The 13,855-nt window shown below is 40.3% G+C and overlaps 1 protein-coding gene across 1 annotated transcript in view; it reads right to left on the minus strand.

Moving 5' to 3' along the window:
- Positions 1–1,855: 1,855 nt before the first annotated feature.
- The window catches only part of LOC117931415 (cell division cycle 5-like protein), a 30,866-nt gene continuing 18,866 nt past the window's right edge, over positions 1,856–13,855 (minus strand). The window contains exons 4-5 of the mRNA XM_034852408.1: positions 4,360–4,641; positions 1,856–3,345 (exon numbers count right to left, since the gene is read on the minus strand). Of these exons, the coding sequence (XP_034708299.1) occupies positions 2,494–3,345; positions 4,360–4,641 (1,134 nt within the window). The 3' untranslated portion in view covers positions 1,856–2,493. The remainder of the gene's footprint in view (positions 3,346–4,359; positions 4,642–13,855) is intronic.

Here is a 13,855-nt window from a genome sequence, read left to right on the forward strand (position 1 = left end):
TATATATAGTGTGGAATTTTACTGTAACATTGAAGGCGTTTCCAACTTTGCTTTGCAGAGGCCAAGAAAGGAAAACAAAAAAAAAAAAAGATATGAGGTGAGACCACGTATCACGACACGGGCCAGCGGCAGCGGCCAACCTCACTTTTTGCATGCAACTGCCGCCAGCCTACCAAACACCCCCATATTCTTGGATTTTTTAACTTTTTTAAAATATTATTTTTGAAAGAACATTATTTACAAAAATTAATTATTCGAAAAAAATAAATACAAAAAATGCAATACTTTTATACTTAAAATATTTTTTTAAAACAAATTAATTTTATACTAATTAAAACATAATTCACCTTTTTAACATTAAAAATTATTTTTTGAAAATATATTCATATTCTTTTTCTTTTTCCACCATTTTATTTGTATGCGTATAGAAAATAAGAGAATAAATGGATAGTTGATTGAATGGGCGGCTGAGGCATCATTTAGTATTCATATGGTGGGAAGACGAAGGAAGGTTGAATTTTGCTTTCCTTTGGTTGGAAATAACGTGGAAGTGTGGTACCTAGCAGCCAGTGGAGTAATATTCTACACGTCTTGACATCTGACGTGGCGGGTTATTTTTGGACCATAGCCTCGAGACGCCTGATTCAAACCTTTTCGACCGTTTAAAAAATTTTAAATATTAAAAAAAATTAAAATATTTTATAAAATCATTATCAAATATACTATTAAAATATATAAAAAAAATGTTGATGTTCTTAAATTCAAATATAATCATGTTATTTATGGTTAATATTTAAATAGTAAAATGATTTTTTTTTACGAATATTTACATGATATATGTATAATTTTTATTTTTTAAGGAAATAGAAATCAAATCTAAAAACATATTTGAATAATATTTTTTTATTTAAAAAAAAAGAATAAAAATTTAAAAAAATTAACGTTTTTAAAATTTTGGTAAGAAATTGAAAAGAAAAGAGAAAATATAACGGTAAAAAAGATGTTGTGGCATCATTTATATTTGAAATAAAATATCATTTTATAAATATTTCAAAAATATTATATTTATTTATCAATCTACATATAAAAAATAGTAAAGAAGAAAAGAAGCATGGTATATAAATGGTGCCCCTTTTGGGGTCAGAATCAATTGGGTACGCAGGATTGTGATGGATAACGAATGAATGATAAGGTGAGTGTTGATAGAATTCCTAACTTTACAACATCTATATGAGTCATACGATTAGGATGATGACTCAAGTCTATGTAGGATACTAGGATGCATACAATCTTTGTCTGTGGGTCCCACAGTATTTTTTTAATTCTTAATCATTTTTTTTTCAATAATCCATTGCAAAGGTTAGAGGTATTTACTAATAATATTTAGCAAATACAAACAACAATTTTCAACCTTCTTCTAATCCTCTGTGTATATGAGCGTATGATATTAGCGTGGGTGAAACCTGCATGATGTGTGCATCGGAAAATAATATTATTCAAATATATTTAGATCCGAAGTCTACTGTTTTAGGATTCTGTCTTCGAATAATGATGAAACTTGAAAGAGAGTGGGGTCTAGGCTTTTTAGGATTCTCCATATGAAGATTCTTTCAACAAGAGACGCTACCCATCACACAAGTCATTTTCCATCAATCGTGGTAAAGGAGGGAGAAAGAGAGAGCTCTCTTGTCTTGTGTAGCTGAAGAAGGTCACAACACTTCATCATACTTTTCAATTTTTGTCACAGAATATCAAGCAAATATTCCAACTACACAATGAGTTCCACAAACTAACAATAATAATAGTAACAAGAATAACTTTTTTTTAAAAAGAAAAAAAGAAAAGATTAAAGTTGTAAGTAATTAGCATCTGATTCACAGTAGGGTCCCAATTGAAATTGAGTATGTAATTGACTACAATATAATGCTGAATACAAACATCAGTACATGGCAAAAACCACCAGCTTTGCTTAGCAGTTAGCACTTACCACTTAGCACACAACATAAGCACTACTACCCTATACAGTGAAGCATTAAAATTTTCTGGTGAATTCCATCAAGTTTCCTTAAAATAAAACTCAGGCACAAACAAATAGCTGAATTATTGTCCAAGTTTCTCACCAAAGCAAAAACCAAAAACCAAAAAGCTAAAGGACAAGACCTGCTCACATGAAGTACATGCTTAGTACAAATCCAAACTCATTTCCGATTCCGTCTCTTTTTCCCCTTTTTTTTTTTTTTTTGTTTTTCAAGTTTCTTAGACCTGCTATATAATCCATAAATATATATATGTATCTTTAGGAGATTAGATTCAACAAATAATGAGGGACAAACCTCGGCCACAGCAAAACTTCCAGACTCCCCATCCCCATCTAGTCCACTGGATACCTAAAACACAATACCAACAATCGATCTTCCAACTTGCAATCCAACATATCCGATCATTTGATATCTCAAGTGCAATACAGAAACTTGGCTCTCCACCTACAATAAACTACGATCCTCCACCATCTTGGGCCTCTGCACCAACATCCCCATCAAGTTTTGTACTTGCATAAGCTTCTGCTTGGACAGCACCCATTTGATCATTTGGAGTTCCATCACGAGATGAGCCAACTGGCATAGATTTTCCAAGCTCATCTGATGGGCATACAGGCTCAGCAGTTTCTGTGTCTGGTACAATTGTTTCATTTTCTGCACCAACATTCACATCAGGATTTGGGGATGCATGAGCTTCCCCTTCAGCAGCATCCGGTTTCTGGCCTGGCATTTCATCATGAGATGGATCAGCTGGAAAGGAATTTCCAAGCACATCTGAGGCGGCTACAGCATCAGGAGTTTCCAAGCCAGCCACAGTAATATGATTAGCTGCATCTGCATCAGCATCAGCATCATGTTTTGGGCTTGTATGATATTCTTCTTGGCTGGAATCCATTTTCTGGTCTGGCAATCCACCATGAGATGGATCAACTTGCACAGAGTTCCCAAGCTCATCTGCAGCTGCAGGCTCAGGATTTTCCACATCCATTTGACACGTTTCAGCCTCAGCCACCTCAAGAGCACGATTCTTTGCCGCAATTTCTTCTTGAATTTTTGCTTGTACTCTGTATTCATCAATGAGAGATTGGATTCTTTCCTGCTCTGCAATAAGATCCCCATAGCGACTCTGTAAAGTCTGTTCAAGCTCCTTCTGCTTCTGAACTTCCTCCCAAAGACCATTGATCCTGTGTGATGCTGCTAGTTGCTCTTGTTTTTGCAAAGCTTGGAAACACTCAAGTTCTGTTCCAGCAGTGTCCATCTGTTTGAAAGTTGCCTCAATTTGTGTCCACAGTTTTCCAGCCCGCATCTGATCATTCAAGTCAAATGGTTCACAAATTATAAATTTATGGTACCAAGCACCAATACTTGCTTGATATTGCATTTAACGCACACCTCAAAAAACAATGGTGCTTTTAGAAACCTCCTAACGTAAAAAAAAAAAAAAACCTGAAAGGGGTTGGCAATTGGATAAGGCATTGGAAAGAATAATAAGATAAGCATGGCAATGTTATCCAAACTGGAGCAAAAATGGGCTGTAAAGAGAGTTGAACCTTAGATTCTTAAGAGATTCTCATGAATGGGAACTTGAACCTGTTACTTCATTTATGATTTATTTTTTCGGAATAGAAATTCCCATTACAGGTGGTATGGGCCCTATAGGGCTGCAATGTTCCTTCCAAGGAAGGTTATTTTTGCACTGGACACTCTTTGAGGAAGATTCTGACTGTTGACCAATTTAAACATAAAGGTAGGATTCCAATCAATTGGTGCTGCATGTGCAAAAAGGAAGAATCAATCAATCACCGTCTCATTCATTGTAGAGTGATCACAGTTTCTGAACCTGTTTTCTAACCTTAGTTTCCTAGGTGCTGCTTGAGCATATGAAAATATGCTTACCAGAGTTGGCAAGGCAGTTTGGTTGGTAAGATGAAGAGTAAAATGTGGAAATCAGCCTCAGTTAGCCTCGTTTTGTTGTAAGAATCTTTGAAGACATAGGGTAATCAGAATTGAACTGAAAATAGGTTCCCCTGTTTGGGTCATCAAGGAAGTCTGTGAGGGAAGGTCTTTTCCAGATGTTATTGATTGGGTGGGTTGGTTAAAGGCATTTGTTTGAAATTTTCTTCTTTTGCTTCAGGTAATCCCTCCATATCCCATGTACCAGAGATGTGCCCCCTTTTATTTGGTGTCACATCTATAAACTTCTTTGCCTATCAAGAGAAAAAGTGCACCTATGGTAGAATGTGTGGTGACATATGAGGAGCTGACAATGATTGCAAAATAGAGAAATAATCTTAAGGAGTCACCAAAATTAGCAGCTTACCTGATAACCATGCGTAAGAAGTTTTATCTTCTGCTCAAGGCGTTGTGCCTTCTTAGTATCATCCTCCATCCTCTTTTTCACATTGTCAAATTCGTTCTGCAGGGCTGCAAGTTTCTCCATGTTTCCAGCAACACTTGACAGACCATAAGCATCACGAGTAGGGAAGTACATCAGGTCATTTAAGCATGTTTTGTGTGCCTCAACAAATTCATCAAGTGATTCGTTATCATGTCCCATTGCCACACGGAGAAACTGAACTTCTTCCTTTATCAAATTGTCAGCCTACCAAAAAGAATTTGGTCATTCAACTGCTTGCATATGCAATGCAAACAAACACGTTTGAAAGAATCATCCACATCAAAAATAAAATCTCGCAACTGTCAAAACAGATAACATGCAGGAAAATATAGTTCATTAATGGTACGAATGTTGAGATCAATTGATCATTCAAGATGAAGCAGCAGAAGAGTCAAATGCATTTGCAATGACATTAGTGGTTTTCATCATTACCAAAAGAAAAGACCATATCACTATAATGGACTCCAAGAAATGGCAATAATACTTGAGAAAGAGTAGGAACAAGTAATAACTTCTATACAAAAAGTAGAAACTCTTATATAAAAAGCATAGGCTTGCTTTATATCCTTAAAAATAACTTTGATAAATTTTAAAATTTGAGGTAGTAAAAATTTTTAATATCTCATTTTCTTTTAACAGTTTTTAAAAACCAATACTTTTTTAATGCAAGCTTCTAAGAGTTTTTGTATTTTGTATATAAGTTAACTACTATTTCCTATTTTTAAAAGTAGGAAATAAGAAGCGCATCTAAATACACACTAAGATCAAATTATAGTTCTTTAAAATAATCTATTTAACTTTGTTTTATAAAAACACAAAACAAGCAAACCGTTTTTGTGTTTTCTCTTTTATTGTTGTGAGTAGAAAACTACTTTTAGGGTATAGAACCAACATGCCCATTGTTTTTGGGAAAGTATTCTTCAAAAACTTAATGAAGAGCTTTAGGAGTAATTGCTGCATAGCTATAGCTAGTTGCTTTTGTCTACAATAGTTCACTTTTGAAGACCATGAATGAGTTTCCAAAACCCTCCCCCTAACCACCCCAAAAAATAAAATAAAACAGTAAAACAACCCACACACACAAACATACCATCTGATCAAGAAAAACGAAAACAAAAAACAAAGAGAATATGCAATCATTATGTGTTATATATTTAAAAACAACATAAAATAAGTAATTATTTTTGCACTATTGCATAGGTATACTTAGTTGCTTTTATTTAGCAACAGTTTATATTTAATACTAACACTTATTGCTGCTCTTTCCAACCACTCTCCTCCACCCCCCAAACGTCTACCTCCAAGCCACCCCTTACCACATACGCACACTCCTTCACACTAACAAAAATATAATCTGATCGGGAGAAACAAAAAAATAAATAAATGAAGAGTATACACGCATTATTCATCATACATCATACTATTAAAAAAAAAAAAAAAACGTTGGAAAACTATTTCAATGAAGAAGTTTTGGCAGTGGCTAACTGATTTAAGAGGGGATAATGCCATGGGGCCAAATGGTTTCACCATGGATTTTTGGCTGAAATGTTGGGGTGTGGTTTGGGCTGAGGTAATGGATTTCCTACATGAACTTCATTATTCAGGCCTTTTGGAAGAAGTTTAAATGCAGCTTTCTTGGTTTTGATTTCAAAGAAGATTGACTAGAAGACACGAAGGATTATAGGTCCATAAGTAGGTGAGATTATTTGCAAATGAGGCCTTAGACTCAAGACTGAAAAGCTCCAAGGGTGGGATTATTTGCAAGGTAGACATTAAAAAGGCTTATGATCATGTGAATTGGGGTTTCTTAATGTCAATCATGGAAAAAATGGGGTTTGGGGCTAAGTGGGTAAGTTGGATGAGGTGGTGTTTTTCTACTGTTCGTTTCTCAATTTTTCTTAATGGTTTCCTCGATCGGCTTTTTCAAAGTTCTAGGGCTTAAGACAGGGAGATCCTCTTTCTCCTTTCCTCTTCATTTTGGAAATGGAGGTACTTTCCTGTATTTTAAAGAGGGCTTTGCAAGGAGGTTTTCTAAAGGGCTTCTTGGCTAGTGGGAGAAGAGAGGAGGGCATTGTGGTGTCTCATCTTTTATTTGCTAATGATACCTTAGTATTTTGTGATGCAGGGAGCATTTGGAGGTTTTGAGTTAGGCTTTCATGTGGTTTGAGGTAGTTTCCAGGTTAAAGATCAATCTTCATAAAAGTGAGTTGATTCCTGAGGGGGAGATTCCTAATTTTGAGGAACTAACTAGGGTGTTGGGTTGTAATGTGGGTTCTCTCCCCTCTTGTTATTTGGGCCTCCCTTCAGGAGCCACTTTCAAGTCCCCTCATGTTTAGGATGTAATGGAGGAGAGATTTTAGAAGCGACTCACTTTATGGAAAAGACAATACTTATCAAAAGGAGGGAGATTGACTTTGGTAAAGAGCACTCTCTCTAACCTCCCAACCTAATTTATGTCCTTGTTTGTCATTCCTCCGTGCTTAAGGTTGGAGAAGAACCAAAGAGATTTTCTTCGAGTGGGAGGTGAGCTCCATAATAGGCCTCATCTGGTCAATTGTATTATTGTTTACATGGAGAAAAAGGATGGGGGCTTGGGCATCAGAAATCTTTCCTTACTGAATAAGACTCTCCTTGAAAAATGGTGTTAGAGGCTTACTTCTAAGAACGAGCCTTTTTGGAAACAAGTAATTGTAGGGAAATATGGAGAGGAAGAGGGAGGTTGGTGTTTTGGTGTTTTGGTGTTTTAGTGTTTTGGTGTTTTGGAAGGCCATCAAGAATGGGTGGATGGTGTTTGGAAAAAGGGTGGCTTTTAAGGTGGGGAATGGTAGAAGAGTGCAGTTCAAGAAGAATAAGTGGTGTGGAGAGAATTCCTTGAAAGAGGATTTTCCAAGCTTGTACTCGTTAGCCTCCTCTAGAAAAGCTTGGGTTGCTTAGTTGCAGGATGGAATAGGAGAAGTAGGTCATTGGAAAACTATTTTCATAAAACACAACAATGATTGGGAAATGAGAGATGTGGAAGCTCTGTTTAGAAGATTAAATGGACAAGTGCTTAGAAGGAATGATGAAGATGTCATGAATTGGTGGATATCAAAGAAAGACCTCTTCATTGTTAAGTCCTTTTACTCCTCCCTAGCTCCTTGCAATGCTAGAGAGTTCCCTTCAAGTATTGTTTGGAATCCATGGGTACCGAAGAAGGTTAGCTTTTTTACTTGGGAAGCTTTTTGGGGGAGAATCCTAAATATGGATTAACTAAAAAGAAGGGGATGGTCTTTACCAAGTAGGTGTGCTTTATATGCAAAGCTGAAGAGGAATCAACAAACCATTTACTTCTTCACTGTCCCAAGGCAACCATGATTTGGTAGCTCATCTTTACTCTTTTTGGTGTTCAGTGGGTCATGTCCTTTTCTATCAAGGACCTCTTACTTAGTTGGCATGGCTCTTTTGTTGGGAAGAAAAGGAAAAAAGCGTGAAATGCAGCCCAATCGTGTTTATTTTGGTCCTTATCGAGGGAGAGAAATAGAAGAGACTTTGAAGACACCAAACTAACAGACCAAGCTATTTCACGATGGTTTTTGTACATGTTTTTTAATTGGGTCAGGGTTAATGTACGCTCTAGCTCATGGTCTATACTTGATTTCATTGATTGGTTGGAATATAAGTAAGGTCATGGTTTTGTGTTTTCCTTCTCTTTTTTAGTCTTTTAACCTTGCATACATCGTGTATACTTTTAGGTGCATTTTTTATTTTATTTTTTTTGCTTTCTTAATTCAATTGCATTTACTTATAAAAAAAAATAATAAGTTGTTGGCAAGGGCATTAGCAAACACACTACAAAAGGTCATTAGAGAGGTGGCTTCTCAATCACAGAATGCTTTCACGAAAGGAAGACAAATTCTGGACATAATCCCCATCGCAAATGAGGCCAGTGGTTCAAGATCTAAGAGTTTGAAGCTTGAGATGATTTGTAAGTTGGATGTTGAGAAAGATTATGACCATGTAAATTGGGATTCTCTACTTTCAATTTTGATGGGTTCTTAAGAAAAAATGGATAGGGTGGATAATATTTTGTATATATACAATTTGCTTTTTTGTGTTGATAAGTAGCACTCCCACCAGCATTTTTTGAGCTCAAGGGGATTGAAACAAGGTAAGCCCCTCTTTCCCTATCTATTTATATTGGTGAAGGTGGTGCAAAGTTGTTTCATGCAAAGGGCAATGAAAATAAGGGTTTTATTTCAGGTTTCAAGGTGGAAGGAAAGGGAAGCGAAAAAGAGAAGATTTCTCATCTTCTCTATGTTGATGACACTTTATTGTTTCTTGAGGTCAACAAAGAGCAATTAGTGTAAATGAGGTGGACACACTATGCTTTGAGGCAATGTCTGCATTGAAGATCAATTTAGAGAAAAGTGAGCTCAGTCTAGTTAGAAAGTAGGGAATACAAAAAGCATAACCCATCATTTGGGTTGTAAGGCAGGGAGTCCTCGCTCTAATATCTAGGCTTACCTCTAGGTGCCTCTTTCAAACCCACCTCAATTTGGTCCTTAGTTGAGGGAAGATTCAAAAGCGAGTTGACCTTTTGGAAAAGGCAGTACCCATCCAAATCATGCAAGCTTATGTTTTTTTTTTGATAAATGAGCGCATATATATATAAAATTAGGCAAAAAGCCCCAAAGCATACAGGGAGTATACATAGAAGCTTACGCCAAAACAAAAGCAAATCTCACCATCCCTTAGGGAGTGGCAAGCCATTCCAAAAAGCCTAAAAGCAAAGAGGACTCCTCTCCCATATACACCCTAGCCCAACTCCACAAATTACAAACAAACGAATTCTTTAATTTCTGAATAGCTAGAGATCCCCCCCTAAATGCTAATCTATTTCTCTCCTTCCAAACCGTCCAAAAAATACACAATGGAATGGAAGTCCAAATCCTTTTCCTCTTTTCCCCACAAAAGGGCCCCTCCAACTTTCTAACATCTCTTTAACTTTCTCTAGGAACACCCAATTGGCCCCAAACAAGGCCAAGGCAATCTCCCAAAGAGCCTTTACAACTGTACAGTGTAAAAGAATATGATTTACAGATTCCTCTTCACAACCACACAAAAAACACCGGTTTGGAAGCTGCCATCCCCGTCTTTGAAGATTATCCAAAGTTAGGACCTTCTCCCAAGAAGCCTCCCAAGCGAAAAAAGCAACTTTGGTTGGAACCTTGTCCACCCAAATACTCTTTTTTCGGGAAGGTAATGTCATTAGGCCCTGTCAACGACTTGTAGGCATCTCTAATCTGAAAGCGACTGTGTCCCTCTCCTTTCCAAATCACAGCGTCCTCTTCACTAGTGATCCTCAAGTCCCTCAACAAATGCAACATCTCTCCCAAGGCGTCCAATTCCCAATCATTGGAATTTCTTGAGAGTCTTATGTTCCACCCTCCTTGACCTAGGCTCGAGTCCCACATCTCATTTACCGAAGCATACCTGTGAACCGCCAGAGCAAACAACTGGGGAAAAGCTTGGGACAACGCCTCGTTGCCGCACCACAGATCAGTCCAGAACCTTACCTTAGTCCCCTTGCCCACTTTGAACTCTATATTCTCCCAACACCAAGATGACTCCTTCAGAATATCCCTCCATACCCCCACCCCAAACGTTCCGCGGGCCTCCTTAGTTTCCACCCAAAGCCCAACTTGCCATACTTCACCCCAATCACCTTCCTCCAGAAGCTATCTCCCTCAAAGGCAAACCGCCAAATCCATTTCCCCAACAGGCCTTATTCAAGAGGTCAATTTTCCGAATGCCAAGACCCCCACTCTCCTTTGGGTGCACACCACCTCCCAATTGATAAGATGGATTTTTCTTTCCGTACTTCCCCCTCCCCAAAGAAAATCCCTCTGGATTTTTTCAAGTCTCTTTACAATTAGCTTAGGCATGCGAAACAGAGACAATTGATATATGGGCATGCTAGCCAAGGTACTTTTGATAAGGGTAATCCTCCCGCCCTTTGACAGATATTGTCTTTTCCACAAGGCAAGCCTTCTTCTCAATCTAACCTCAACCCCATCCCACATAGCCCTAGCCTTGTACTTGGCTCCCAAAGGCAGCCCCAAATAGACAGAAGGAGGGTCCCCACTTTGCACCCTAACTCCACCGCCAACATCTCTATATCTTCCACCTCCCCAACCGGGATTACTTCACTTTATTAAGGTTTATTTTGAGACCAGAGGCTGCCTCAAACCACATCAAAATCCAGCTTAGTGGGTCATGTGACTTGTCTTGCTTCACAAAAAATGATCGTGTCATCAGCAAATAGTAGATGGGATACATTTATTTCCATTCCCCTCTCTCTTGAATATTGCAACCTGAGATGAAACCCCCATCAACAGCCCTTCTTAACATAGCACTTAGGACTTCCATTCCCAACACAAAGAGGTAGGGGGAGAGTGGATCTCCTTGGCGTAACCCCCTAGAATTGGGGAAATACCCAGCTGGCACCCCATTCACCAGAATGAGAAGCTTGCCGATGAAATGCACCACCACATCCATTTCATCCAACGATCCCCAAATCTCATCTTTCGCATGACCTTCATGAGGAAGCTCCAGTTCATGCTATCATAAGCTTTTTCAATGTCCAGCTTACATATCAGCCCTTTCTCCTTACTTTTGAGCCAATGGTCAGTCACCTCATTGGCTATGAGTGATGCATCTAAAATCTGTCTACCCTTCACAAAAGCGTTTTGGTCCGGCAAAACCACCTTGTCTAACACCCCCTTGATTCTATTGGCTAGCACTTTGGCCAAAAGCTTGTACAAACCCCCAATTAAACTGATTGGTCTGAAATCCCCCAAGTCCTCCGCCCCCCCTTTCTTAGGAATGAGGACTAGGAAGGTGGAATTAAGGCACTTGGCAAAAGATTTTTCTTCAAAAAATTCCTGGAAGAACTCCACAATTTCCTCTTTCACAAACTCCCAACAGGATTGCCAAAATGCCACTATGAACCCATCCGGGCCTGGCGCCTTATCACCATTCATCCCCATCAAGGCCGCATGAATCTCTGACTCAGTGAAAGGCTGTTCTATACCATCAGCTTCAGCATGGCTTAATCTTTGCAGCTGCAGCCCTTCAATGTCAGCTCTCCAAGACTGTTCCTCCGTCAACAGCTGCTTGAATGCATGCACAACCCCCTCTCTCACCTCCCCCTCCTCCTCCAGCCACCTCCCATTGATTCTGATCTTATCCATGGAATTATTTCTTCTATGAGCATTAGCCATCCTGTGAAAGAATCCCGTGTTCTTATCGCCTTCCCTCAACCACAATTCCCTAGATAGTTGCCTCCAGTGTGTTTCTTCCAAGATCACCCATTTTTTGAAAGCATCCTTAGCCTCTGTTTTCATCTCTGTCTCTCTTTCAGTTAGAACCCTATCCCTTTCCACCCTATCCCAAAATTCTACTTGTTGCAAGGCAAGGTTTTTTAACTTCAACCCTCCCAAAAACCTCTCTATTCCAGATTTTTATCTTCTCCTTCAGAGACTTCAATTTTGTGGCCAATCTGAAGCTGGCCCTCCCCCTCCCCCCGGCCTCCTGCCACCAACCCCGAAGGAGCTCCTTAAACCCATCCACTTTGAGCCACATATTCGCAAACCTGAAGGGGAAGGCCCTTCCTGACCCCTCCACCATTCAGAAGAATGGGAAATGGTCGGATGTGGGTCTGGGCAGCCTACACTGACTAACCCCACTGAAACAGTCAATCCAGTCCTGAGACACAAGAAATCGGTCCAGTCTAGCCCAAGCTTGGTTATTCCTTCCCCCACTCCACGAAGCCACCCCCCCTTGCATAGGAATGTCCAGAAGCTCTAATTCATCCACTACCTGAGCAAACCTTCTCATGGCGCCAGTCAACCTCCCCTGATTGCTCCTTTCCTCAAGGATAGAGTGACATTGAAGTCTCCCCCTACGCACCAAGATCATCCCAGATTCCCCTTATAGCCCCAAGCTCCCCCCAAAGGTCTCCCTATCATCTTTGTGAATGGACCATACACCCCTGTAAAAGACCAAACCTTCCCATCTTCTACATTCCTCAGTCTGCACGAGATTGAGAACTGACCCCTTTCCATCTCAATGATTTCCAGAGTCCTTTTATCCCAGCAAATCAGGATCCCTCCTGCAGCTCCCTGAGCATCCAAAGCACCCCAACCAAAGAACCTCCCGGAGCCCAAACTCCTCACCAACCCCTCATTCATGGACTGAATTTTCGTTTCCTGTATGCAGAACAAATCCACTTTCTGTTTTCTAATTATAGCTTTGATCATTTTCCTCTTAGAGCTGTCATTAACCCCGCGCACGTTCCAACTCAAGAGCCTATTTTCATTGGACTTCCAAGATTTGGCACCCTCTTCCGTGCCCAGTACACTTTTCTTCCTCCCTCCCTCATAGTTGACTGAGCATTCTAGTCTTCTCAACTCTCTTTCAAATTTCGATTTCTCCAACATGGCTTGTTATGGATTCTTTCTCTCCTTTTCCTGATTTTGCCCCATAAACTCCAAAATGTCTTTCTCCAAGCCCTCCGTCGAGAAGCCAAGGAATTGACTGAACCTGGCCAAGTCACTATCCTCCCATCTCGCTTCCACCCATCCTCTCTCTTCTTGACATAATGGCCGGGCTAGGCACAGTGCCTTACCGTTATCCTCCCTACAATCTTCACTGATCTCTACCAACTCCCACCGCTTCCCTTCATCCTGCTCTGAAATCCCAATTCCATTGCACGGAGTATCCCCTTTGGTTGAATCATCAAAAGCCCCAGTGCGGTCGAAAGACTTCTTCACAGAAGTCTGACCAAAAGGAGAAAGGGAGGAGGAAGAAGGTTCAAAGGCCACCATTCCAAGGGAAGGAGGGACAAAATCATACCTTGCGTCTTCCTCCAGCAGTGCGCAGTCGGTCCTGGAGATCCCCCCCCACTGATTCTCATTTCCATGGATCCCCCACTGACCATCCTTCACCCAGAAGGAGGAGATAGCCGCATCTGGGCCCCTTGACGGCCTTTGAATGCGCTCCGCATCAGAGAGGCCCTTCTCCGCCTGGGCCTTAGCTGGAGAAGCTGGGCTTTGAGGAGCCAGCCCAACCCCTTTAAGCAGGCTTGAGGGCGATGCCATTTCCATGGGCTTCCCAGGCCCGGATTTAACTAGCCCAGCCAAGTTTGTTTCAGGGGACGGGTCCTTAGTCCACCCAGTTAGCCTTGCTTGGCCCAATAAGTCCAGCCCACCCGAAACATGAGACTTATCTGAAGGCCCATCTTTGCTCCGAGATGGGTTCGAATTTTGGCCCGGTCTGCTGCACTGACCACGCGTCCCATCAGCAAATAGCAGAACATCCTCGAGCCTCGGGCCCTCCATCACCCCCTTCACGCGCACCCTCGCGCGTGCGCCCTCGT

This window comes from Vitis riparia, chromosome 14 (genome assembly GCF_004353265.1).
Source record: "Vitis riparia cultivar Riparia Gloire de Montpellier isolate 1030 chromosome 14, EGFV_Vit.rip_1.0, whole genome shotgun sequence".
Taxonomy (NCBI): Eukaryota; Viridiplantae; Streptophyta; class Magnoliopsida; order Vitales; family Vitaceae; genus Vitis; species Vitis riparia.